At 55.3% G+C, this 27,944-nt stretch overlaps 1 protein-coding gene and 1 long non-coding RNA gene across 3 annotated transcripts in view; one reads left to right on the forward strand and one right to left on the reverse strand.

The window, feature by feature from the left end:
• Positions 1 to 4,455: 4,455 nt before the first annotated feature.
• LOC127488408 (uncharacterized) lies at positions 4,456 to 20,459 on the forward strand. The gene is made up of 3 exons (XR_011385295.1): positions 4,456 to 4,594; positions 13,424 to 13,528; positions 20,324 to 20,459. It is a non-coding gene; the product is annotated as an uncharacterized lncRNA (long non-coding RNA).
• Positions 20,460 to 22,418: 1,959 nt separating this feature from the next.
• Positions 22,419 to 27,944, reverse strand: part of ADGRD1 (adhesion G protein-coupled receptor D1) — a 117,559-nt gene continuing 112,033 nt past the window's right edge. For both annotated transcript variants that reach the window (XM_070066276.1, XM_070066275.1), the window contains 4 exons: positions 26,988 to 27,114; positions 25,961 to 26,002; positions 25,563 to 25,655; positions 22,419 to 24,481 (listed from right to left, as the gene is read on the reverse strand). In XM_070066276.1, coding sequence (XP_069922377.1) covers positions 24,386 to 24,481; positions 25,563 to 25,655; positions 25,961 to 26,002; positions 26,988 to 27,114 — 358 coding nt within the window. In that variant the 3' untranslated portion in view covers positions 22,419 to 24,385. The remainder of the gene's footprint in view (positions 24,482 to 25,562; positions 25,656 to 25,960; positions 26,003 to 26,987; positions 27,115 to 27,944) is intronic.

Consider the following 27,944-nt stretch of genomic DNA (forward strand, 5'->3'; position numbering starts at 1 on the left):
AAAAGCTCCCTGCTGGGACTGAGGCTGTGCCAGCTTCTTTACCCTCCCCTCAGTGTCTCTGGGCCCCTGGGTGTCTGACCCAAGTGGGTGTGCAGGATTTGATCTTTGCTGAGCTGCTCAGCGCCTGGCCCACAACACAGTCAGCACAGAGGAGGTGGAGGAGTGAGCCCCGGGGAACTTGGGAGGCTAACAGCTCTGGTTCATTCAGCCAGGTCCTTGTCATGGACGTAAACTTGGACTTGGGCTTGAGTTCATCGTGACAACTCAATGTGGGCTCTTTTCAAAAAGATGTATTTTATTTATTTGAAAGGCAGAGTGACAGGGTAGGGGGGATCTTCCATTCTCTGGTTCACTCTCCAAATGCCCACAACGGGCCAGGCTGAGACCAGGAGCTTGGAACTCTATCTAGGCCCTCTACACAGTGGCGGGGCCCAAGTATTCGGGTCACCCTAGACTGCTGTCCCAGGTCCATTGACAGGGAGCTGCATGAGAAGCAGAGCAGCCGGGACTGGAACTGGCCCTCTGGTGTGGGCTGGCATTGCACGTGCTGGCTTAACCGCTGTGCCAGTGTGTGCTCCAGACCAATCTGCACCTGCACGGATCACAGACAAGGTTTTGGGGCCCACGCCTGAGCTGGCACACACCTGGTGGTTTCGAGAGAAGCTGAGAGAATTCCCCAGCTACTGCAGAGCTAAAGGTGTGCAGTTCCGACCTCCCTGGGAACGAGACCCCTCCCCGGGAGCCTGTAGGAAGCGTGGAAGCCCAGCCCCTGGGAGCACTGTTCCTCCCAGGGTCGCTGCACCGCGTCCGCCGCTAGGACACAAAGGCACAGACGCGGCAGCCTTGATGGACAGAATAAACACCGGGGCTCACATGTGTTCTCCCCCAGCCGTGAGGACGCCGGCCGCGGCTGCTCCGCAGGTCTGCTACGCAGATGCCAGCGGGGGCTCCGGGGCGGGCAGGGAACTCGCAGGGTCCCGGTTCCGGCGGTGGCGGTGCTTGGGGCCGACCCACCTCTCCCCGCCAGGACGCCGGAGTCACTGCTGACTCACCTGCTGCCACTCCTGTTCTCTGTCCCAAGGTCAGCCCTGCCCCCCCCCCCCAACCTCGTTCACACACCTGGCCGCAGGTGGGTGGCCACTGCTGCCCTCACAAGTGACCGCAAACCCGGTGGCTTAGAAAACCCAAGACCGAGCCGGCGCCGCGGCTCACTAGGCTAATCCTCCGCCTGCGGCGCCGGCACACCAGGTTCTAGTCCCCGTTGGGGCGCCGGATTCTGTCCCGGTTGCCCCTCTTCCAGGCCAGCTCTCTGCTGTGGCCAGGGAGTGCAGTGGAGGATGGCCCAAGTGCTTGGGCCCTGCACCCCATGGGAGACCAGGTTAAGTACCTGGCTCCTGGCTCCTGCCATCGGATCAGTGCAGTGTGCCGGTTGCAGTGCGCCGGCCGCTGCGGCCATTGGAGGGTGAACCAATGGCAAAGGAAGACCTTCCTCTCTGTTTCTCTCTCACACTGTCCACTCTGCCTGTCAAAAAATTAAAAAAAAAAAAGAAAGAAAGAAAAAGAAAACCCAAGAGCGTTTTCTCAGAGCCAGCAGGTCAGAGGTCAGGCACGGATGTCACCGGGCTTCCCGGACATCTGCTCTAAATTAGAAAGTGTGGAACACGCACGCCTTTCCTTATTTACACACTCATACCCACAGACGTGCACTCACACACGGGCACACACACAGACACACCCTGCCCCAGAGACTCGTCACCTCTGAGTCACCACGTCCATGGTGGTGCCTGTGTCCTGCGGTGTCTTCCACCACAGCATCTGCTCTGTAGGGCAGCAGTCTTGCCGGACTGCTCAGTGTTCCATGCAGTTTCCAGAACTTTCTCTGCTTGTGGAGAAACCAGGAGTCAACCAGGTCTGGGGTCTGCAGCTGTGGCCCCACACCTTGGTGATGCGTCACACCCTTCAGCAGCATGCTCACTGTCCCCACCGTGGGGACCCCACCCCTTCTCCAGCTCTGTGCACCTGCAAGTGTCCTTGTGATGTGCATTAGTGGAGTCTCAGCCTGTCTCCCCCAAGGGCAAGACCATGGCCAGCTGAGGGACTCGGCTGCCATCTGCACACGGTCACCGTCACAGCTGCCCACAGGCTGGGGCGAGGACTCACAGAGCCCGGGCGGGCGAGCACCTGCTGCGCCCCACACGCATCTCACCGACGCTGCTCATCCCCACACATCGGCCGAGGCCGGCTCCCGGGGCCCTGTGGGGCAGCTTCTCACGTGGGCCTCCAGGCGGGGAGCGTCTCCAGCCCCGTGACCGATGGAAACCAACAGTTCATGTAAAACGTGGACGCTGACCAGCGGTCCTCTGTAAAGTCCGAATGTGACTCCAAATGTTTATTTGATCCTGAATGTTTCTGCATGTGTCCTCTTTGAATGTCCTCTTTTATAAAATATTTATGTATTTGATAGAGAGAGAGAGAGAGAGAGAGAGAGAGAGAGAAATCTTCCATCTGCTGGTTACTTCCCAAATGGCTGCAATGGCTGGGGCTGGGCCAGGCAGTGCCAGGAGCTTCTTCCAGGTCTCCCACGTGGGTGCAGGGGCCCAAGCCTGGGTCCTTCCTTTGCTGCTTTCCCAGGTGCATTGGCAGGGAGCTGGATTGGAAGTGGAGCAGCAGGACACAAACTGGTGCCCAAAAGGGATGCCTGTGTTGCAGGTGGCGGCCTTACCTGCTGTGCCTCAATGCTGGCCCCCAACGAATGTTTCAACATTTGTTTTCCTGAGCAATTAGTTTAATCAGTAGTTGTGTAGCCCAACACCCAGTCTTGCTAACCTAGGCACCAGCAGTGTTGACTATCACGAGCTGAGTCCTAGACTCTGTGTGTAAACTGTGAACTCTGCCCCACACCCCACCAGAGGCCACGGCACTCAGCAGAAACGCTCAAAGCCTTGTTCCTGAGTCTTGCAAACCATCCCATAGCCCGCGGGAGATCACTTCAACAAAAGTGGGATGAAATACCAGTCTTATGACATAAAGAGGGGACACGGGAGCAAGAGTTGAAGATGTGGTTTCTAGATAAGGGTATTCACATTAGGACTCGCGAAACAGATGTGGACACAAATAAACAAACTTAACCCTTGCAGGAAATGAAGGTTACAGCACCGGGCCCAGAATGCAGACAGCAACTGTGTGGCCAATCTGGTTCTGCCTGCTGCCCCCGCCCCCCCTCACGACACGAGCTGCCTGCGGTCAGCACAGGCCAAGCGAAGATTCGCAGCGATCGCATCTTGGAACCTCCAGGGCTTAAAAAGCCACCGTGTGGGCTTTGTGCGGCAAGCGAAGCCGCCGCTTACGAGGCCGGCTTTGAGCGCCGGCTGCTCTGCTTCCGCTCCAGCTCCTGCTGATGCACCTGGGGGAGCAGTGGTGATGGCCCAAGTGCTTGGGCCCTGCACCCGCATGGGGGACCTGGATGGAGTTCCAGGTTCCTGGCTTCACCTGGCCCAGCCCCGGCCATTGTGGCCACGTGGCTGGTGAACCAGTGAATGGAAGACCCGTCTCTCCACTGTTAAAATAAGGAATCTTTCCTAAAAGCCACAGTTCGCTTCCCACGCATGCCATGTGCCCAGCACTGCTGTCTGCAGAGCGCAGGCTGCTGGCGGCTCAGCACTCCCGGAGCAGGGGCTTCTGCAGGTGCCCTCCTGGGATGAGGGACCCCTGCTGCCTCCACTCAGCAAGCCCGTGTTTCCAGGTGCAGAAGGGAACGCCGTAATACCGGGATGAAATCATGCCTGTGGGCCACGGATGGGGGGTGGGCTCGGGGCGAGGACCCCGAAGGTGAGGAGCAGCTCCGGGGGGGCCCAGCCGCAGGCGTCTCTGCCTGTCAGCGCCAGCCACTGGGCACCGTCCCCAGCACTGAGAGTGGACGCCAGGGCCGTTGGCCTTCCGCCCTGAGGACAGGCCTATCAGCACAGGCGCCGCTGCCCTGGACACGGGCCTGCGGGGCCTCGCTCCTTGGAGCCGAAAGCTCCCAGCAATCCCCCCAGGGGCGTGCAGGCTGCAGTTCCCAGGGCTGGAACTCCCGGGCACACACGGCGTCGGCAGCGCGCTCAAAGCTGGGCCGTCGGCGTATCAGGACCTGTCCAGGGCCAGTGGGGAAGGCGCTAGGCTTTCCGTAGCCTGCGTCCTGGCTTCATGACGGGCACAAAGTGGTCACCTGGTCACAATCAGTCCAATCAGCATCAAGACTCGGTCCAGAGCCAATGGGAAAGGCTGTTACACTTCCCACTGGCTTTGTCCTGGTTCTGGCGATTGGGGCAGGAGTGATCACGTGGCCTCAGCCAGTCCAATCAGAGCGAGTGTCAGCACCTGGCAACAGGGCCGATGGGCGCTCCTTGGATTTGAGGAGTGCGGGCGCTGCCGCCATTTTCTCCATGTGCGGGGTTGGGACTCGGGGTCCGTGAGCGACGCCACAGCGGCGGAAGTGAGAGACTGGACGTGGAAGAAAACAGCCTCCGTTCTCGTGACCTCCCCGGAGCCCCGCCAGCGGCACCCGGGTTCCTCGCCCAGCCGCGTCCCGCCCGCTCTCCCGGGCAGCTCCGAGGTGGGTGGCGCGGCTCGGCGTGGGCGTCCTCGTGGTTCAGAAGCGGGTCCGGGGAGGCCGTGGGCTCGCCCCCTTCGCCTCGCTGCCTCCGGGCCTCCGGGACGTGGGGAGGATGGGGGCGCTGAGCGGGGGCGCCCCGGGGCTGGGCTCCGTCCGCGCCTCTGCATCTGCCCGTGGGACCGAGGGCGTGGGGTCAGCGGGGCGCACCCGGGCCTGGCCCCCAGCTGGCCCCTGACGCGGGGTGCGCTGAGGCGCAGGCTGCGCCCACGTGGGGGTGGCGGTGGGCGGTCAGCGGGGCTCGGTGAAGCCGGCGCAGCTCAGGCTGGACCAGGCCCCGCATCCCATCCAGACGTTGAAGTCGGATGACCTTCCTGCGCAGTCGCTTTTCTCTGGCCTCACGGGTGCAATAAATACTTTGCGGCGAGACCTTTATTTCTTAGATTAAAAGGAAAAAAAGCGGACACAGTCTTCCCTCATTGACTGGCTTCGCGCATCTTGCTGGGTTATGGCCTGCTGCCACAGCCTGCCCAGGCGCCGCTCGTATATATTTATATTTAAAGGTTTTGTTTATTTCGGAGCCAGGGTTAACACACACAGATCTTTATCGGTGGTTCACTCCCCACATGGCCTCAAGGCTGGAGCTGGGTGGATCTGGAGCCAGGAGCTTCTTCCAGGTCTCCCACGTGGGTGCGGGGGCCCAGGCACTGGGGCCGTCCTCCACGGCTTTCCCAGGTGCATCGGCAGGGGCTGCGCTGGAAGTGCGGTAGCCAGGGCTTGAGCTGGTGCCCACGTGGGGTGCTAGGCGGCAGCTCTGCTCTGCCACCTGCCGCTGCATGAACCGGGGCATTGCGGAGCTGGGAGGGGCGAGCCTCGGACTGGGAGGGGCGAGCCTCGGACTGCGAGGGGCTGCGGGAACCTCACAGGGAAGCTGGTGGGAGGTGACGGACGTGGCGTCTCCAGGGTATTGCGGAGCTGGGAGGGGCGAGCCTTGGACTGCGAGGGGCTGCAGGAACCTCACAGTGGAGCTGGTGGGAGGTGAGGGACGTGGCGTCTCCAGGGTATTGCGGAGCTGGGAGGGGCGAGCCTTGGACTGCGAGGGGCTGCAGGAACCTCCCAGTGGAGCTGGTGGGAGGTGATGGACGTGGCGTCTCCAGGGTATTGCGGAGCTGGGAGGGGCGAGCCTCGGACTGCGAGGGGCTGCGGGAACCTCACAGTGGAGCTGGTGGGAGGTGAGGGACGTGGCGTCTCCAGGGTATTGCGGAGCTGGGAGGGGCGAGCCTTGGACTGCGAGGGGCTGCAGGAACCTCCCAGTGGAGCTGGTGGGAGGTGACGGACGTGGGGCCTCCACAGCCACCCTGAGGCTCAGGGGCTGACGGGTGCTGCCCTGGTCTTCCCGTCCAGGGAGCCGTCGCAGACTCTACCTGCAGTGAGACCTGTCCTCTCACAGCGCCCAGGAAGCTGCACACTCACAAGTCCTTGAGCAGGCGCCCGGGGCGCTGAGGGAGGCCGCCGCCCTGGAAGGTGGTCCTGGGTCCAGGAGGGGCACTCGTGCCGGGGTGGGGTGCGGGTGCTGTTCCACAGAGGTGTGCCGTGAGGCTGCTCCTGCTCTGGGCCCCTCCTCCCTCCTGCGTGTGGTGTGCCGGAAGGCTCTCGGGGTCAGGCGGGAGTGCGTTGAATTGTAGGTGCTTACAAGCTGCTGTTGGGCTCCGTGCAGATAAGCACAGAGTCTCTGATCTGCTGCGCGTGCAGTCGCTTTTAACTGAAACTAAGGCGGCTCCTCAGAACCAGCTCCTTAAAGCTCAGGCCACGTGTCTTATCTACAAGATGGGAGCTGTCATCTCTGCCGCCTCCTGTTGCTCCGAGCTGGCCGGCGTCCCTGCTGGGACCGCAGCCGGTGGGCACAGCACAGCCCTAGACTTGTGCTCCTGCGGAAGTGAAAAGCCCTTTGAACTTACCTACAGTCATGGCTCAGCCGCTGCAGCGCCGGCACCCCTCACCCTTTGCACACAGACTCCAGAGGTCCCCTGCCAGCCCACCTGACAGCTCTGTCCAGGCTCAGCCTCCGACTGCTGCGCCCAGTGCTCTTGGTAGAGCGTAAAGAAAAGAGGCTCTGTGTGAACGAAAAATGCTTGAAGACTCTCCAAAGACATCAAAGTTAATTTCAGTTTTCAAGATCAAAACGCGTTTCCTTTCGAAATGCATTGCAATTACCTTGCGTTACAGCCACCCAGCCTTTCAGCATCGTCTCCGTCCCTCATTTGTCATGCATGATCTCCGTGCAGAATGACTCCCGCCTTGGTCTAATTAAAGGCTCATTATGTACAAATGTATTTAGAAGGGAAGAGGACACCGATCCTCTTGGAGGATAATTCTGTGGTTGTTCCAGCTCATTTCTTGTGTCATGGTGTGTACAGCTCACCCTGGGTGCCCAGGAGGGACCTTGCTGGAGCTTGGTCACATGTCACTCAGCATGCAGTGTCTGAGTTCCCACCACGAGCCAGCCCTGGGTTACTGAGGGTATAGAGCCAGCCATGGCCCCCAAGGAGCTTCCCACCTGAGGAGGAGTGCAGAGGACTGAGACTCAGCAATGTAGAGCCTGGACTACTGGTGTCAGAGGAGACTCACTGTGTGTGAGGACGTAGAGCCTGGACTAGTGATGTCACAGGAGACGCACCGTGTGTGAGGACGTAGAGCCTGGACTAGTGGTGTCACAGGAGACGCACCGTGTGTGAGGACGTAGAGCCTGGACTAGTGGTGTCACAGGAGACGCACCGTGTGTGAGGACGTAGAGCCTGGACTAGTGATGTCACAGGAGACGCACCGTGTGTGAGGACGTAGAGCCTGGACTAGTGATGTCACAGGAGACGCACCGTGTGTGAGGACGTAGAGCCTGGACTAGTGGTGTCACAGGAGATGCACCGTGTGTGAGGACGTAGAGCCTGGACTAGTGGTGTCACAGGAGACGCACCGTGTGTGAGGACGTAGAGCTGGACTAGTGATGTCACAGGAGACGCACCGTGTCTGAGGTCGTAGAGCCTGGACTAGTGGTGTCACAGGAGACGCACCGTGTGTGAGGACGTAGAGCCTGGACTAGTGATGTCACAGGAGACGCACCGTGTGTGAGGACGTAGAGCCTGGACTAGTGGTGTCACAGGAGACGCACCGTGTGTGAGGACGTAGAGCCTGGACTAGTGGTGTCACAGGAGACGCACAGTGTGTGAGGACGTAGAGCCTGGACTAGAGGTGTCACAGGAGACGCACCGTGTGTGAGGACGTAGAGCCTGGACTAGTGGTGTCACAGGAGACGCACCGTGTGTGAGGACGTAGAGCCTGGACTAGTGGTGTCACAGGAGACGCACCGTGTGTGAGGACGTAGAGCTGGACTAGTGGTGTCACAGGAGACGTACCGTGTGTGAGGACGTAGAGCTGGACTAGTGGTGTCACAGGAGACGCACCGTGTGTGAGGACGTAGAGCTGGACTAGTGATGTCACAGGAGACGCACCGTGTGTGAGGACGTAGAGCCTGGACTAGTGGTGTCACAGGAGACGCACCGTGTGTGAGGACGTAGAGCCTGGACTAGTGGTGTCACAGGAGACGCACCGTGTGTGAGGACGTAGAGCCTGGACTAGTGGTGTCACAGGAGACGCACCGTGTGTGAGGACGTAGAGCCTGGACTAGTGATGTCACAGGAGACGCACCGTGTGTGAGGACGTAGAGCTGAGAGGCTCCAGAGGAGGTCCCACGCAGGGGCTGTTGGAGCTGAGCTGTCTGAACCAGGCAGGTGCATGGCTGAGCCGGGTGTCTGCCCTGAGGTCACCCAGCTCGCCAGTGGTGGACATGGTGTCCCCAAGCATTCGCCCCGGTCGTCTGTCTCCAGAGACTGATCCATCCCACCTGAGTAGCTCATGGGCTCCTGGGCCTGTGGGAGGGAGAAGAGTTGGGTCCTTACTTTGTGGGGCACCCAGCAGTCCCTGCGGCTGTGATCAGATCCCACAGTGTTCTCGACGGGAGCCTGCGGGGGACACAGCTTTGGTTGAGAAAGGCCACGAGGGTCTGTGAGGATGCTTTGTCGGGAGGTTTTGAAGACAAAGTGCAGGGCTGTGAAAGGGCCCCCGATGGCTTTCTGCCACTCCCAGATGGACCCCTGCCCCCGTCTCTACGTAAGGAAGCTGAGTGCAGCTAGGACTTGGCCTCAGACCTCTGTTCTGCCTGCCTGGGGACCCCCCTGACCCACCACTGTTGTCACAGAGAGCATCTGCGAGCAAGTCCTGGGAGCCCCATAGCCTCAGGGTAGGGCTGCAGCTCAGACCTCGCCCTGTGGAGGACAGGTGGCTGACTTGGGCTGTCACCAGCCCCCAGGTGGACTCGTGTAGGAACCTGCCTCAATCCATTTGTGCTGCTGTCGCAGGTTACCACAGACTGGGCAATCAGTAAACAGTAGAAATGTGTTTTGTCAAGTTCTGGAACCTGGGAGAGTGCCAGACAAGGGCTGCATCAGAACCACAGGGGGAAGGGGGAAGAGACGGTGAGACAGGAGAAGGGGGCCAGCCCAGACCATGATGACAGCATTCGTCCATTCACTTCACCCACAAGGCCTCTTCGCCTCCCATTACCCGCACCCCCAGCAGTGTTAATTCAATGTTCAGCACGTGCTTGGCGGGGGGCACATTCAAATCAGAGCAGGGACAGCCTGCCCTCGTCCCCCGTGCAGGAGCTTCTGTGTCTTTAGGTTGAGTGTGACAGGAGTCCCATGCCCAGCTAGAAATGTCTGAAGAGTAGTTATTTATTTAACCTTTGACCGTCGTAGTGCTGAGTGTGTCCCTGCAGTGGAAGGCACAGAACCCGCAGTTCCTGACCGCCAGTCCTAGACTGGAGCCATGGCGCTCTGCCTCGGCTCCCTGCAGTGGCATCGGCTGGGTAGGCCAGGAAAATACCAAGTTCTGTAGGTCGACTCTCACAGGAAAATGGATCTTGGCAGCAGATTGACAGAGAACCGGGAAGGGGCCTGGTGAGTGTGTAGCTCCCTCCTTCATGAGGCCCCGCGTGCCCCCACGTGCTTCAGGGAAGTACACACAGAGTCCCTGGGTTGGAGGTCCCCAAGGCACCCTCAGATACGATGGTTTACTCGGGCTCACAGGACTCATTGTTAGGATTTATGACTGTGAACGCCTGCAGATTAAAATCACAGAGAGAACTGCATGGGTCAGTCTAGAAGAAAGTTCTTTCAAGCTTTTGGGTTTGGTTAGTGAAATCACACGGACAGACTGGATTCTCCCAGCAGCACTGTGTGGCAGACGAACATGGACTCTCCCAACCAGGGAAGTCCCCAAGGCTTGTGGCAGGGTTTTGTTGGGATTAGACATGTGCACTCCGATACAGTTGACCTGAGCTTCTTGGACCCCGGTCCCTCAAAGTTCTGCTGGTTGAGGATGGCCTGAGTGTGCAGGCCTGCATCAGTAACGCAAGGTAGACCGTACCCTTGGTGTTGGCTCTGGGTGGCCTAGGGCCTGGGCGTTGTCAGGCAGGGCACACGCTTGCTCAAGAGGGCATCTCTCAGATCCTGGGAAACTGCAGGGTGTAGACAGCCCAGGCCTAGTAAGCGAGTCCCGCTCTCCAGGCTGTTCAAACTGGTTTCTGTTCCTTGTACCCAAAATCCCTCATACGGAAATGGTCACATACTTTCAGTGCAAGGTGAAAATGCAGAGCCCCTTCATTTATTTATGTATTTATTTTTAAATATTTATTTGAAAGAGTTAGAGAAGGAGAGGTCTTCATCCGCTGATTCACTCCCCAGTTGGCTGCAATGGCCAGAGCTGCGCCAATCCGAGGCCAGGTGCTTCTTCTGGGTCCCCCACGTGGGTGTAGGGGCCCAAGGACTTGAGCCATCCTCTACTGCTTTCTCAGGCCATAGCAGAGAGCTGGATCAGAAGTGGAGCAGCTGGGACTTGAACCAGTGCCCATATGGGATGCTGGCACTGCAGGTGGAGGCTTTACCTGCTACGCCACAGTGCTGAGGCCCCCTTCATTTAATACTGAAAGGCTGTAGAGCATTCGACCAAGTGTGACTCCCCTCTGAGTGCTGGCATCTACATGGGTGTGTGGGCTGCAGGCCAGCAAGCAGGCCCTGGCCGTGTGCACATGGCAGTGCTGGCCCTTGTGTGGTGCGGCGAATGTGGGAATAGACAGCTCTTGGAGATCCGGATTCCATTTCTTTGGGGCTGTAGAATCAGAAATGAGATTGCTGGGGCGTGTGGTAGTGGTTTCCCCATTTTCTAGACACCTCCCTAGTGACTTCAGTTAACAATCCTGTATTGTGCACTTGAGGCTTGCGAAGAGGGTGGATCTTAGGTGTTGTTATCAAAAGAAAGGGAAGAGAATGGTACCTGCCGTAGGTGAGGGATCTGTTAACTGCCTTGGTTTTGGGGATCATCTCACAGCACAGAATATTGAGTCATGCACCTTGTGTACATGCAGCGCCTGGTTTCACTTACACCTCAGTGCTGGGGGAAAGTCAGTCACCAGTGAGGTGTAGCCTGAGCATATTTTAATGAAGACAGATCGCCTGTCGCAGACGCGTAATCCGACAGGCCATGAGAGTTCCCACCGTTCTCAGCAGTCACAGGTGACTTTCCCTCACACTCTGCTTTATGTAATGAACATACTTTCCTCCATGAGTATGTAGTTTTATTACAAAAAAAAATTGCATCTAATCTTTCCAACAGTTGTTAATACTTGGGTACTTGGGAATGCATATACTAATAATGATACTGCCTCAACTCATAGGAGCGACTTCATAGATTGAGGGAAACTGTTGCTAATTAGAAGGGAATATTAATAAATTGGATAGTTCAAGCTGGTGCCGCGGCTCACTAGGCTAATCCTCTGCCTTGCGGCGCCGGCACACCAGGTTCTAGTCCCGGTTGGGGTGCTGGATTCTGTCCCGGTTGCCCCTCTTCCAGGCCAGCTCTCTGCTGTGGCCAGGGAGTGCAGTGGAGGATGGCCCAAGTGCTTGGGCCCTGCACCCCATGGGAGACCAGGAGAAGCACCTGGCTCCTGCCATCGGATCAGCATGGTGCGGCGGCCATTGGAGGGTGAACCAACGGCAAAGGAAGACCTTTCTCTCTGTCTCTCTCTCTCACTGTCCACTCTGCCTGTCAAAAAAAAAAAAAATTGGATAGTTCAGTCCAACATTCACTGGCTAATTTTTTTTTTTCTGGTAAAGTTGCTCAAGAAACTGTTTTTGAAAAATTAAATGCAGACTTAAATAGATTAGTTCCTGGAATCAAGGCTAACACTTGATTCATTGTTCAAAAAAATGCTGAGTAGAGCTGTTTGTGGTGGAGCCAGGAAAACTTCACAGGAGCAGGGAAGGCCTGGCATCCGCCACAGGGACCCGTGATGTCCCGGCCACTTGAGGACTGTCGGCCAAGGGGCCCCAGAGAGAGACCTGGCTGACAGGCTTTCCCGGCTGGCCTGGGTGTGCGCCTTCATCACCCCCGCTGGCAGAGTGTGTAGGAGTCAGGAGGACACCACGCAAGGTGGAGAGGGGCCTGATTTCACTCAGGTCCGAGGTCTGGAAGGAAGTTACCTGCCTTAGGTAAAACTGGGATTCCTGGTCACCAGCGTCCAACTCATCAACTTTCAGAAGAGAGCACATCTTTTTTAAGGTTTATTGAGTTTTTAAAAAGTTTCTCATTTATTTGAGAGAGATACAGAGGAGGAGACAGAAATCTTCTGTCTGCTGGGTCACTGCCCAAATGGCTACAATAGCCAGGGCTGGGCTGGGCTGGGCTGGGCTGGGCCGGGCCGGGCCGGGCCGGGCCGGGCCGGGCCGAAGCCAGAGATTCTTCTGGGTCTCTCAGGTGGGTGCAGGGGCCCAAGCGTTTGGGCCATCTTCTACTGCTTTCCCAGCACATTAGCAGGGAGCTGGAGCGAAAGTGGAGCAGCCGGGACCCAAACCAGTGCCTGTATGGGATGCTGATGTTGCAGGCGGAGGCTTAACCTCTACACCACAGCACCAGCCCCAAGAGCTAATATTGAAACCCAACAAGTGGCTCATAAAACACACTTCATAGATTAATGAGAGCATGAACAGAAAGCATTCACTTATGCTTGCATCCACTCTGGGCCTCTGCATATTGCAGTGCCCCACTTCCTGCTGTGGAACGAAGCTCACGGGGCTGGGTGGGGGAGGGGGAGTCAGGTGAGGACAGGAGAAACAGACCCTGTCGCTCAGGCCTGAAGAGCGTCCCTGTGAAATTCTGTTGGCTGCTTTGCTTTCCTCGGAGACTGCTCCTGCGGGCAGGGGCGGGGCAGGGTGAGAAAACCTGGGCGTGACCTCACAGGGCAGGTGAGTTCCGAGATCTCACTGCCCAGTGAAAGCTGCGCCCTGCAGCACAGGCGTCCTGAGGGAGTGGCTCAGAACTGCAGGAGTGGAGGCCCCAGTCCAGGCCTGGGAATCCACATCCCAGTTCAGCTAGCAGCTTACTTGTGTCCTGAAGGGTGTGGGGCTGGTTACTGCTAGGAGGAAAGCTGCTTGGCTCCAGACAGCACCAAGCAGGTGGGTTAGGAAACACTCCTGGTGGGGCCACATGGGTTAGTGTGGGAGTCAGCCAAGAGCGACTGGAAACCACGAACCACAGTCCCTTAGACAGACAGAAGCTTTTCCCCTCCCAGAAACAGCGCAGAGAGGCGGAGTCCAGGGCTGTGGTCATTGTTCACTGCTCTTCCACCCTGTTTCCAGGATGTCCTGTTTGTGATTCTTTGGGGTGCTCCAAGATGGCTGCTTGAGCTGCAGTCCCTGTGTCTGCATTTCTTATCTTGGACAGGAGCGCCACTGTCCTCTGATCAGCTTTCTGCTTCTCTGGCCATCTCCAGGCTTGGAGACCAACTTCATAGAAGATGGTGGCAGGTGCAGCCTGAACCCCCCCAAGGTGAGCACCAGGAAAGACCCTGTGATTCTCCCAGCAGGGCCAGGCAGGAGGGTTCCATGTGCCTAGTGTCCCCGCCCCTTGTAGGGAGGGTCTGACCCGTGTCCAGCAATGGGGCTCACCAAACAGAGGACAGTGTCTCTCTAGTGAGGAAAAGTCTTGAAGCCCAGGAGACTGGTGAAGCCAGGGTCAGAGCAGAGGGAGGGCACCATTCACCACGGCCCCGACAGACGTGGCTTGTTAGCCTAATAAAAGCAGAGGGGCCCCCAGACTATGCAGTTATGGGAACAGGCTGAGCTGCGCAGGAGCCGGGCCATTATCTCATTTCTCTGGACAGACTCCATTAGGCCCATCACTCTCCTGTCTGCCAGCAAGCATGAGGGCGCCAGTGGTGAGCCCCAGGCCACGCCCTCATAGCTCGCCCTCTCCCTCAGGCAGGCAGTACAGGGGAGCCCTCCCTTCCCTGTTGGGCATTTGGGCCCCAGCTGGACCAACAGGAGACGCTGCTTGCCTGGAGGGAACGAGGAAGCTCTCTTCTCCCAGGGGCCCTAGGGCATAAGGTAGCTCCATGCACTCTCAGAGTCCCTGGCTTTCTGAACCTCATTGCAGCCGTCCTTTGCGTGGTCAGCTTAGCCTGGCCAAATCCTGTGTCACGTGATGGTTCCCAGCTTCTGGAGTGAACATCACCATGCACAGGCGAGGGGCACAGGGCTCCTCCCCCAATGTCAAGGGCTCCTCCCCCAACATGTCTTTGTCTAAACCAGTCCTTGGAAAGGACTTGGGGCTGGGGTGAGTCCCAGGTGGGGCATCTAGAACACTTGGCACGAGGGGCCAGGGCTGGTGAATGGTGACACCAGTGTCAGCTGCGTGAGCTCTTCACTGCCATGTGCAGAATATGGCTGCCCTGCATCTTATGGACCAAGACTTCAGATATCGATTCCCCAGGGATAGGAGGTAGCATTTAACTGTGAATGACTTGGGGGTTCTGCACCCCCATTGTCATCCTTTTTCTACAGCTAGGTCAATGTTCTGGGGTACTTATGTACCAGAGTCTGGAGGAGCGGGTCAGATCTCTGGGTTCTGCCCCCTGCTGGGTTCCTCCCTCGACTCGTTCTCAAGTCCCCAGAGGCAGGAGTGGGGAAGAGAAACCCTTTTCGGTGTAGCTGGAGTGCACCAAGGTGACATGGCAGGAGAGCTGGGAGCCACAGCTTTTGTCCCCCTACCGTGTTAGCAGCAACCACCTACGCTCAGGTGAAGGGTTGTACCAAAGCCTGCCCCGTCTCTTCCTGCCTGTGGCCTGGATCTTCAGTCTCCCCTAAGAAGGCAAAATTCTTTGTCACTGGAGAACCTCTGGTGAAGGTCACCATCCTGGACTCAGACCCAGGGTGTGCAACACATCCCCTGTCCCACACCTGACCATGACAAGGGCACAGCGGAACAGTGCATGGGCACAGCTGAGAGCACTGCAGGTGTACACTGAGGTGTACAGAAGGTCTTCAGGTGATTCATGGAAAAAGCATACTAAAAAGTTTGTGCACCAAAATAAACATCTTTTAATTCCATTCTTCAAATTTTGTGAAGCATTTTTGTAGATCGGCAAAGTCCAATATGAAGACTACAGATAAAAAGAAGTCTCTGGCCATTGGAGGGTGAACCAACGGCAAAGGAAGACCTTTCTCTCTCTCTCTCTCTCTCTCTCTCTCACTCTCTCACTTTCTCACTCTCTCACTGTCCACTCTGCCTGTCAAAAAAAAAAAAAAAAAAGAAGTCTCTGTCACCTACAGTCAAAGCAGACATTAAACATACAGCCCGCATTCTAACCAAGTTAGTACCAGTCTTCACCCTAAACCCTCATTTACTTCAGTTCCTGATACTCAGTACAAAAATGTTTACTAGCTTTTAACAAAAACAGTTTTTTAAAAAAGCAAACCAAAAGGCAAGAAGAAATCTAACAAACATCAAAACCATATTTACATATGACACAGATGTTGCAATTGGGAAATTTAAAATGATGACTAATATGCTAAGAGCTATAATGGACAAAGTACACAATATGCCAGACAGATGGGTAATGTAAGTAGAGAGATGGGAAATCAGAGAATCAAAATGAGATGCTAGAAACCAAAACCCTTCAACAGAAATGGAAAATGCCCTGACAGGCTGGTCAGTGGAGTAAACAGAGTGGAAGGAATATTCAGTGAGCTTGAGGATAGGTTGATAGGAGCTTCCCAAAAATAAATGCAAAGCGGAAGAAAAGGGAAAAAGAAAAAAGGACATAAAGACCCGCGAGACAACTATGAAAGATGCTGTGTGCGTGTGATTGGGATATCAGAAAAAGAATAAAGGTAGAAGAAATACTTGAAATAATCATGACTGAGAATTTTCCAAATTAAGACACCAAACTGCAGACCCAGGAACTCGGAGAATGCTGTGCAGGATGCCCTATGTTAAAATGGTGATTCTGAAATGAGGAAAAAAATAACATCTTGCCTATAGACGAGCAAAAATAGGAATTAAAATGGACTTTGAGCCAGAAGCTGTGCAAGCAAAAAGGAGTGAAATGTTAAAATTTTTGAAAGAAAAAAAATGCACAAGGTATGACAGCAAGATTCTCCTTTAAAAGGGACGGGGAATTCAGACTGTCTCAAACCAAACCTGAGGGAAGTCGTCGGCCAGCAGACCCTGCTTTCCAGGAAAGTGGTGCAGTCGGGACATGGATTGACATGACATGAAGGATGGAGGAGGATCAGAGGAGAAATGGAAGTGCAACCTTTTTAAATTCTTGGTCCAAAAATAACTTTATAATAGCGGTGCACTGTGTGATCAAACCAGATAGGCAAGTGAAATGAGGGACAGCAAGGTCGTAGGGTCAGAAGGGAGGACGGAGGGGGCAGTGTTACAGGTCCCTGCAGAATCTCTGGTAAATTCTACCTGGAGCGGGGTTTAGAGTCTTTAAAATCTATATTGCAAACCCTAGGGCAATCACTGAAGATGAGTTAAAGATTTTACATTGGGATCTGAATGTCAGTCTGAAATCTACCAAATATTTAAAGAAGAAATCATTCTAATTCTAACATCCAAACAGATGGAGGACCACTGCATATTCATGGATTGAAAGACTCAATATTATTAAGAAATCAACTAGATAAGATTGGCCTACAGATTCATTTCAGTCCCAGTCAACATTCCAGCAAGATCTTTTATAGATATTGACAAACTGGTGTGGAAGGCACCAGACCTAGGGAATGTAGTCTGGGAACTCAAACCTCCTTATTTCAAGAATAACTAGGAAGTGATGATAATGAAGACTGTGGTTGTTGGAAGGAAGAAACAGACCCAAAGATCTGTAGGACCACTCTTTGACAACGGAGCCGAGACAATTCAAGAGTGGAGAGACCTCTGAACAGAGGAGGCTGCTGTTGTTGGATGTTCATCAGGGAGTCTACACGCAATGAGTCTTGACCTAAACCCCGCACCTTATACAAAACTTAATTTTTAAAAATTTTAAGAAGATTTTTATTTACTGGGGCCACTGCTGTGGTGTAGCAGGTAAAGCCTTTGCCTGCAGTGCTGGCCTCCCCTGTGGGCGCTGGGTCAAGACCTGGCTGTTCCACTTCTGATCCAGCTCTCTGCTATGGCCTAGGAACGCAGTGGAAAATACCCCAAGTCCTTGGACCCCTGTACCTGTGTGAGAGACCCGGAAGGTGCTCCCAGCTTCGGATCGGCATAGCTCCAGCCATTTGGGAAGTGAACCAGTGGATGGAAAACCTTTCTCTCTGCCTCTAACTCTGCCCTTCAAATAAATATTTTTAAAAATTTATTTATTTGAGAGGTAGAGTTACAGAGAGAGAGAGAGAGAAAGGTCTTCCACCCACTGGTTCACTCCTCAAGTGGCCACAGTGGCAGGAGATGAGCTGATCTGAAGCCAGGAGGTTCTTCCAGGCCTCCCACACAGGTGCAGGGGCCCAAGCACTTGGGCCTTTGACTGCTGCTTTCCCAGGCTATAGTAGTGAACTGGAAAGGAAGAAGATCAGCTGCAACACGAACCAGTGCCCATGTAGGATGCTGGTGCTGCAGGTGGAGGCTTACCCTACTACACCATAGCACTGGCCCCCAAAACTCAATTTTAAAAGGATTATATCTAGATTCAAGCTAAAACTATAACATGGTTAGAAGAAAACATAGGAGGGGCCAGTGCTGTGGCACAGTGGGTTAAAGCGCCAGCCTGCAGCACTGGCATCCCATATGGGCGTCAGTTTGAGTCCCAACTGCTGCTCTTCTGATCCAGCTCTCTGCTGTGGCCTGAAAAAGCAGAAGATGATGGCTCAACTCCTTGGGCCCCTGCACCTGCGTAGGAGACCTGGAAGAAGCTCCTGGCTTTGGATCAGCAAAGCTCTGGCCGTTGTGGTCGTTTGGGGAGTGAACCAACAGAATGGAAGACCGACCTCTCTCTCTGCCTCTCCTCTCTCTCTCTGTAACTCTGACTTTCAAATAAATAAAATAATTCTTAAAAAAAAAAAAACATAGAAAATCTTGGGTCAAGGGTGTGTTGAAGAATCCTTGGACAAGATGCCAAAAGTAATAGTCAACAAAAGATAAGACCAATCAATTGAAATTCACCAAAATAAAACTTTCTCTGTGAAGGATTATGTAAAGAGAATGAAAAGCCAAGTCACACACTGGGGTGCAATATTTGCCAAACATGTGTCTATTAAAGGAAGTGCTCAGAGCACCCACACACATGCTGACAAAACAGGGGTGCTTTAAGAGCTTCATGGAAAGATGTAATTCAAAGATGTTTGGTTTGGTTTTTGTAACATATTCTGGTCTTCATTCTATGTCCACAAATTTGTTGAAGTCTCCTTGCATGGCAAAGGGACACAGAGGCAACAAAAGCTCCCAGTGGCCAGTGCTGGAGTCACGGGTGACAAACTATATTGGTGGTGCCCAGCAAACAAGCATCCACGAGCCCATGCTGGTGCAGGGGAGTGGCTGCATCTGGGGAGGACCGCCTGCTCCCGTGTCATAACAGGTGGCTCCTCCTCCCTCTGACTGCCCACTCCTTAGTGGCTTCCTTGCAGAGTGTGATATGGCGTGGAGAGGGTGGCCCCACAGGGACGAATCCTGGCACACAGCAGCTCAGCCTTGCTCAGGGACACCGCCTTACTCCTCAGAGTGGAGGAAGCTGGGAGTGAGTTACAGGGAGACTTTGTGTACTTTCTAAGTGGTTTTCTAAAATTGAAAGCTTATTTTACAAAAATGAGACAAGAATTGAGCAGAGGGTTCAGATTCTGGGTTCTGTGTGGAGACAACGAGCTGTCAGGTCAGTAATGGAACCAGCATGCAGCCGGCCTCAGCTCTGTCTTCATATCAGACTGGCTCTGACTGCTCCTGTGAGAGGGTCCCAACTTCTGCTTGCAAAAATACTGGCACAGCCCGCCCGCCCCTCCGCCCTCCCTCCCGCACACTGCATGTTTGATATTCATCCGTTGAAAATGCCCAAGGTCAGTCTGCAGCTGTGGGATGCTTTTCAAGTGAGCTCATTAGTGGCTGCAGGGCCCACATTCAGGAAGACGAGAGGTGGGAGATGCATTTTTTGCAGTCTAAAGACTGATTGGATGCATGTTGCTTGGTAGAGAACTTAATTAACACTTTGTGGTCCACCATAACCTGGAAATAACGATTACTCTCTGGCGGTCAGAGCCACACCCTAGCCATGGGAAAAGCATTTAGGATTTGGAAAATAATCCTGATCTCCAAAATAAACTCACAAATGAGGAAAAAGACACCAGTATATCTGGCACTGTGAAAGATTTGCAACACACGCAACACCATAAAGAGAGGAAAATGTTCCTCCTGGAGAAGACTTGCAGTCGAAGGAAGTAGAATTCACAGTGCGGCTGTTTGCTTTTTCCAGTGAGATAAAAGGACACATGGCAAAGCATAAAGAAGAGCCCATATGGGTAGAATGTGCTGTGCAATAAAATGAAATCCACAGCTGACTAAATAAAACCTTTGTTGAAAACAGGAAATAGAGAACTGACCCCGAAAAAATGTAACTTTGGTAAGTGCCAGTCCCTTTGTAAAATGTATCCACAACATTGAAGAGCTGCACTGAGAAGTAACAGGACATAAAAGAAAGCATAAGTAGGATTGCAAATGTTCAGAAGTTATAAATGTCACATGAGTACAAAGATCCCAGTTCCCCATCAAAAGCAGAAAGCCTCAGACTCAATTTGCAGATGTGTCTAATAACATGCCTTTCAGAAGTAAAGAACTCTAGCACACACTGACAAAGGCTAAAAATAGAGGACGGCTGAAGACAAACCAAACCTGATTAAGAAAGCAGGAATTGGCCACAGTGCAAACTGTCCACATCTTTGTCCCACTCAAACCATCTGAACATGGGGAAAATAGTTTTACAGTCCAGTCTGCATGGGAAGCAGAAGCCTCTGTGTGCGAGGCTTGGGAAGCTCCGTGGAGGTCACCCCTGCCCCTTCCACGCCCACTCAGGCTTGGGGGTCCTTAAGGAGGAGGCATCATCCCCAGGCTGGGACATGGGTGGGTTGTGGGCATGGGAGGGCAGGATCGGGGCAGCCCCAGTGTTGGGGGAGGACAGGGCTTGCTACCTGAGTGCATGGCCACTCCTCCAGTGGCACAGGACGCAGTGGACAGAGAAATGCCCAAGACTGAGCAGAGCCCAGACCCACTCACTGAGGAGATGGAAGTAGCCGAAGTCATCATAGGCTGGGCTGAGAATCTGGGAGCGGAGGCCATTGGTTCCCCATCTTGGTGCAGGTCACCTAGGACGTTGTCCCAGTGCTCATCAAAATCCATTCACATCAGCCATGGGAGAGACCAGACAGACTGGAAGCACTGTGAGAAAACACAGTGGATGAGACGTCGCCTCAGCACGGGTGGGATTTCAGCCACCACAGTGAAGACGTGGGGAACTGTTCACCCTCACAGTAACCAAATCAGTGCAAACTAGGGAGTCACACAGGCCAAACCAGAGGGAAATGCGGCTGCCACCCGTGCCGGGAAGACTGAGCTGATCCAGTGTCCGTTTTGGCAAGCGATTTGGCAACAGACCTCAAGAGCCACAGGAATCCTGGCTCCTTTTGTTGCAGAAGCACAGTTTTACCCCGGGAAGTAATCCGTGTAGGGGAAATACAAGAAAAGCTGCCGTATGAGCAAGGACATCACTATCCATCCACCTTCATATGTGTAAAATAAATACAGGTAAAATACAACAGATACATACACTATTATGAAACGTAAGCTGATACTAGCATGGCAAAGTCTTCAGTAAAATATCTATAGTTGAATGTGTTCCATACATTACACTTACAATTATGAAAACAGTATATGAAAAGTACTTCAGAAAGTTACTGGAAATGGAAAAGGTTATTTGGGTGAAAAATTTTTGAAATCCATGAAGAGAAGGAATCTTCGTAACATTTATGAAAAATGGGTACTATGAAAAAACGTTGGATTTCCAAATCTTTTGCTCCCAAATAAGCATCTTTTAATAACATTTTTTCCACAAATTGAAGTGCCTCCTACAGTAACATGTAAAATGGTTCATGTGAGCAGTTTTATTTCTTTCCTTTTTTTTAAGATTGATTTATTTTAAAGTCAGAGCTCCATGGAGGGAGGAGAGGTAGAGGAAGAGAGGGAAAGAGAAGTCTTTGATCTGCTGGTTCACTCCCCAGATGGCCACAACGGCTGGGGCTGTGCTGATTGGGAGCCAGGAGATTCTTCTGGGTCTCCCAGTGGGTGCAGGAGCCCAACGACTTGGGCCATCTTCCACTGCTTTCCCAGACCGCAGTAGAGAGCTGGATCAGAAGTGGAGCAGCCGGGACTTAGAACGGTGTCCATATGGGATGCCGGTACTGCAGGAGGCGGCCTTACATGCTACGCCACAATGCCGGCCCATGAGCAGTTCTGTTTCTTACATTTATTATTATTTATTTGAAAGGGAGAGCAACAGAGCACACAAGTACACTGCCATCCACTGGTTCACTCCCCAAATGCCCACTGAAGCCTGGGACCAGGAACTACATCCAGGCCTCCTGTGTGGGTGGTGGGGACCCAAGGATTGGGCCATCTCGTGCTGCCTTCCAGGGGCATCAGCAGGAAGCTGGGTCAGCAGCAGAGGTGCCAGGACGCAGTCCTAGGCACCACGGTGTGGGATGTGGACTCCCAAGCAGCAGTGCCACACGGCCTGCCCCAGCATGGTGAGTTTAAAAGTAGAGGTTGAGGCAGGGCCATGGGAGTCACGTCTGCTAACGGGGCGGAGACCCCCAAGCTGAAGCAGATGGAGTGTCCCTGAGACTGGTGGCCCCACTCTTTGCCCATGAAAAGCAGCAGGAGGGTGCTTTGCAGAGATGTGGGGGTAAAAAGGGGCTGTGGGGCCAGCACTGTGGCAGAGCAGGTAACGCTGCCACCTGCTACGCTGGGTTCAGTTCAACACTCGGCTGCTCTGCTCCCAGTCCAGCTCTGCTGCGGCCTGGGAAAGATGGCCCAAGTGCTTGGGCCCCTGCACCTGCATGGGAGACCTGGAAGAAGCTCCTGGCTTCAGATCGGCCCAGCTCCAGCCATTGTGGCCATTTGGGGAATGAGCCAGTGGATGGAAGACCTGTCCCTCTGTGTGTCTAATTCTGCCTTTCAAATCTTTAAAGGGGTGCACACGTTCCTCTCTTCGTCCCCCCCTTCCCCATCCCCCTGCCCGCTGGCTGGCTCTGGTGTGTGCACTCTAGGACCAGCTGAAGTGCATGCACAGACCAGAGGTGCTGAGTGAATCCCGACTGGCTCTTCCTCCCGTTTTCCTCTGTCCCTGTTAGAAGGCTCAGTCCGCCTCACATTCCACCAGCAACATTTCACAGCACACTTTATTTAAGGACATTAAGGTTTTATTTCATAAAAATCACAACATATTTTCACTACTTAGTGGCATTCATCATCATTCCTGTGCTATAAACTACCTCGAACACACGATTCTCTCCAATTTCATATCTTTGGCCAAATAATGTGTAGATAAAGTATGAGCAGAAGCTGAAATATGTAGCCTATAAATAAAGTGCACTACTTTCACTCATTGGAAATAAAAGGTTTAGACAGGTTTTTGTTACTTCTCTTGATATATTAAAACTATATAGTGTCTATGCCAAGTTAGAATAATTCCACCCCAAACAGAAGACAGTTGCTTACTGGATATGCTTCCCCAGAAACCACGTAAGGAAAAAGCAAAAACCCAAGTGTCGATCTTAGGAAGACAGCATCCTCGGTGGCACCACGGGGCTCTAACCCACGTGGCCAGTGGTCGCATTTCGGGAGTGACAGCGAGGCTGGGGTCGTGCCTCTGCAGGCTATTCACTAAGCACAGGGCGACTGTGCGGTCTGGGCCTGTCAGCCAGGTCTGCCGCAGCTGGCCACGGGGACGCCAGGGAGGCAGATGACTTCGCCCAGATGTGGAAGAACAAAGGTTGCCTGCCCTACCCCCACCCCCACCCCCCGGGCAGGCTGCTCCCCTTGGCAGAGAAGCCTGTTAAGTGATGGATGTGCTCCAGTGGTGGGGGACAGGGAGGGGTCAATGCTGTCATAGTCACAGTGTTGAAGGAAGATTTTCCAGTATCAGAAACAGGCCTGTCTCAGCACACACGTAGTGAGCTTATGCCCACTCTGCAGGATCTCACAGCCTGGTGCCAAGTGTCCCACAGGTGTTTGGATTCACATGTGTGATCCCAGACTTGGGTCCCACAGATATCTCGCTCATGGAGTCGTCACAGTTACTACATTTCCTGCAGGGCTGAGCCCAAGTCCAGAAATTAATGTCCACGTGGAAGGCCCAGCTACGGTCAGCTCTGTGCCAGGGAGGGCAGTCAGGTTCGGCTGGGGTCTGCCACGTGGAAAGCAGGCGGCCTGGGCGGTGGTGGGCTCTGCCGGTGCAGGAATGCGGAACAGTGTGCTGTGCTCTGCTCAGGAGCAGGGAGGGGAAGCCTAAGTGATGAGGAATCTCGGGTGGGGTCAGGTCCGGAACGGAGGGATCCAGACCCAGGAGAGTGCAGCAGGCAGGCAGCTCTGGGGGCCCGTGAGCAAAACGTGGCTCTCGTGCGAGGGAAGGGGAAGTTCTAAGGCTGGCCTTGGGTCCAGGGACTCACACAGAACAGTCTGAGAAGCTCCCCTGGGCAGGGCACGGTCAGGCTGGGAGGCTGGGACTCCGCCAGGCTCCGGACAAGGGCAGAGGCATCCGCTCCGCAGACAGAACCAGAGTGGGACAGCCAGGACCTACAGCCCAAAGCCCTTCACGTGGACAGAGGGACCAGGATCGACCACTCATAAACACGAGCTGGGTCCACGCTGGCATCACATCCAGAAAGAAGCATGTGTCGGTCAGTACTGGCTTCAGGGAGCTCATGGGATCGACTCAGCAGGTTAGACACGCTCCCTACCTGACCCTCAGCCACCACACAGGACCCACCTGTCAGGTGCTGTGTCCCCGTCAAAGCAGGGGACACACTTTCCCTTGTGCTGCTGCAGCCTTCCTGGGCCCAGTGCTCTGTGCACTCCAAGTGGGGAGGGGAGGCTCACATGCAGCAGCAGCCACTGCCTGTCCTGGGTGCCTGCAGAGGGCAGCTGGTGCACAGACCAGGAGCCCCTGCCGTCACCAAGCACGCCCTCCGGGGCACCATGCCGCTGTGGTGACCACAGGATCAGTCACAGGAGGGCTGTGACTCCCATGTCCAGACAGCAGTGAGGAGAGGGACCCACAGGTGAGGGCAGGGTGCTTGTTTTGTCATGCTTGGAGGGTGGCACATGTTCCTGGTGGCAGACTGGCCTGGACAGCAGCTTCTCCCATCACACGGCGGACAGGTCCACACGGGGAGCAGAATGGCTACTCTTGTCCCAAGGGCTGAGTTTGGTGGAGGCTGTGCCTGGCCGGGTTCCATTCATCTGGAAAACAGGAGTGAGGCATGCACACCACTCCCTGGGGAACACCCAAAGCCCAGGTATTGCTGAGAGGAAGTTGGCAGCCCAGAAGAGGGACGAGGGCCCTCCTGGTCATGGGGCAGTGAGGAGGCCCCTGCTCCCCTGGGAAGGGAGGGGCTGAATGCTCGCAGGGGCTGGCTGAGCGTTCTCCCCCCGACCCTCTCCCCTGCCACCACCACCACCACCACCCTTCTCCAGCTTCGGGTGCACATCCATCCATGCAAACATCTGCTCACACTGGGCCTTTGCTAAGCATAGGGTCTGGGGCTCCTGTAGAGTGTGGGGTTAGAGCGGTCACCAGCCAGTGGGGTCCTCGCTGCAATGGGGGAGGCCGGCTGGGACCAGGCAGTGATGATTGGGGTGGGAGGCACTTTCATGTAGTGCCATTCAGGAAGGTGACAGTGAGGGCTACGTGACAGGAGGAGCATACTGGCTGCTCCGACTGCCTGGGAGTTTGGATCACAGGAAGTGGTCACTTCCTACAGGAGGGGACCAGGTCCGTGCTGGACAAGGAGATGCGTGGTGGGAGCACTGAGCACCAGACCTGGGGGGACCCAAGGCAGGGAACAAGCTCCTGAGGCGGGGCTGTGCTAGACTGCCTCCATCAGACATGGTCGGCCTTGTCCAGCAGCTGCCCCGGCTCAGCTCCTCTTTCCATTTCCCTAAGCACAGGGAGAATTGACATTGGGAAGTGGGGCAGGGGAAAGGCTGTGGCAGACGCTGCAGGACCCAGGATCTGTGGGAGGGACGCGAGCCTAGAGCAGGTGCCGCCCACAGGCTTGTCAGGTGGGGGAATGAGAACATCTGGCACCCCAGACCTTGGGCACTGCTGAGGACGGAGCCGAGGTGCAGGGGGTGGGTGGCTGTGGATGCAGAGACGGGGCCTGTAGCGCATGTGGCTCAATGAGCCCAGAGAGCAGCCTGTGCTGCCAGGCCACTGACAGACTGCTGGGGTCCATGCAGGCCGGGGGTGGGAGGCATCACACAGGGTCAGCCCAAACAGGGGTGCTCCAGATGAGTCTGTCCCCCCCTGCCCTGCACTCACGATGTCAGAACTGAAGGGCTTGGCGTTGCCGCTGCGGCCGGAGCTTCCTGTCAGGGACCAGACCTTGGTTTTATGCTTGAAGGCAGCTCTCACCTTCAAAAGCAGGAGGAAGGGTTTGTTAGGTGCCATTTCAGGTTGGAACAGCAACACTCAGGGCGCTCTAAGCAGTCTCTAGGAATTTGTTCTGATGGAAGGCCTCAGGGCACCAAATACAACGTGGAGGACACAGTTAGTCAATGTGAGATTGAAATGGAGTTGGCCGTGGAAGCTGGGCTCATCACCAGCAACAGGGCCAACTCGGGATGCGACCCCAGACTGCAGTCTTGGAAGGAACACCGTTCCTGTGCTCTGTGCCCTCAGAAGGAGAAGCCGCAGGTGCTGGGAGGAGAGGGGCTTACCTCTGAGTTCAGGAGGCAGTGAAAGAGGAAGATGAACAGTCCCTGGGGAGAAAGGAGGGAAGTGCAGAGTTAGAGCCATTGCGTTCTGTTACAAGCACTGCTGAGATTCAGAGTCTCAGGATGGCATTGGCACAGCGCGCTGTCCAGGGGCTTATGGCCACTGGACCCCCTGAAGTCCGTGAGGAGGGAGGGGCAGCCCAGATTCACCCTTGTAGTCTCCCCTTGATTCAGGTGGTTGTACTGCAGAAGTGCAGGCAGGAGGATGAGGGAGAGGCAGGTGCTGGGGGCGTGGCCATCGGCCTGACACTGAGCTGTGATGTGTGTGCTTGCAGGCCTGTAGTGTCACCAAACATCTGAGGACTGCTGTGGTGGGTCAGGCACCAGGAAACACTTCACAGGCGTCAGCTCATCCCCCCCGCCCCGGAGTAGGAGACAGGAGAGGATACAGAGGACAGGCAGGCCTGGCCTGTGGATGGGCTACAGGTGGAAGCACCTGTCCACATTTCTACATCCAAGGCAGGAAAACCACACGTGGAAGCTTATCCCAGAGCAGCAGCCAGCACCACAGCAAGGCACCTTCCTTAAACACGAGGTGCAGTGAGGACAGCCTGGTGAGGCCTGAGGTGTGTTGTGGGGGCGGTAGACACCCGCTCCCCTTCCTTTGAGGCTGGGGGCTCAGAATCTGGTTCCCAGGCAGCCCCTTCCTACAGAGGAACAGAGCCTAAGCTACCTCCCGCCCTTCCACTCCACGCCTGGCTTCCTTCCAGGCACTGCTGCAGACTCTCCGGCCTGGAGGTGCCTCGCAGATACTGGCCAAGGCCCAAGGCGGCCTGAGGGGGTCTTGGTCCTGCAGGCCGTGCCTGCCCAGGGCCCCTGGTGTGCTCCACTGCTGCCTCTGTCCATGGGGACATGGCACACCACGGACTCGTGCGGAGGGTGGAGGATCAGCTTCCCTCCTGCCCTTTGTAGCAACTTTGTCCCACACATCTGCTGGTAAAAAGCCCAACACGGTCTCCGCAGCTCTTACCTGCAAGGAATTGAGTATGGCAAACATGTACTGGAAGACCACGGCCCGGTCATTGACAGCAAGCACTCCGAAGACCCAGGAGGTTCCCAGGATGGGCATCAGCACAGCCACAGCTTTTGCTGTCAGCCTGCAAAAGGAGCAGAGCTGGGCAGTGGGCAGTGGGCAGTGGGCAGGCAGGAGCAGTCTGTGAGAGCCGGTATCGAGACGCGAGCCACCCACCTCTGCTGGGAGCAAGCCCTGGTCCTCTCCCGGGTAGCCTCAGGTGAGGCACTCACCTGTGTCAGGGCTGGGGAGCAGGTGGGAAGGCATGCTGACCCACACAGCACTGAGCCCCCCAGAGTTGCCCAGAACAGTGAGGGGAGGTCTAGCCAGGCCCAGGGGTTACGTTTGAGCTGTTTGCAAAGACAGGAAGAGGAACCAGGCAGAGGAGGTGATCCTGGGGAACCCAGTAGCAGAGAGCCTGTTTGCATTCACAGCCAGCACTTCCGGGAGCAGGGAAGGGGGTGCCCAGGGCCCAGGAATGAAGCTCTGCACCCAGACCACGAAAGCTGCTGTCCGGGGAGTCACAGCCCCTGGTGCATTTGCACACACCACCCCCGACAGCCAGCCCCGGGGCCATGGCCGCGCACCTGGTGCTGACTGGCCTTGCCCTGCCTCTGCCGCACCACACACGCCAGCCCGCCTGGCTGTTCCTTGGAGTGCCACAGGCCTGCCAGACACAGATGAGATGACCCCGTTTTATGGATATGGAAACAAAGTCCCCAGCGGTGGCCAGTGGCAGAACCTGCCGGGGTGCAGATTTGCCCACGGAAGGCCCGTGTTAGGGCCTGCTCTAACCCAGGAGTGAGCCTCCTCAGCTGTGGCACTGTGAATTCTGCCCTGCCTGGTGAGGTTAGGACGTGTGCGCTTCCCCTGCCTGCCCTGACGCCTTCCTCGCTCAGCTGTGTCCCGGGATGC

Source organism: Oryctolagus cuniculus, chromosome 21 (assembly GCF_964237555.1).
Source record: "Oryctolagus cuniculus chromosome 21, mOryCun1.1, whole genome shotgun sequence".
NCBI classification, from domain to species: Eukaryota; Metazoa; Chordata; class Mammalia; order Lagomorpha; family Leporidae; genus Oryctolagus; species Oryctolagus cuniculus.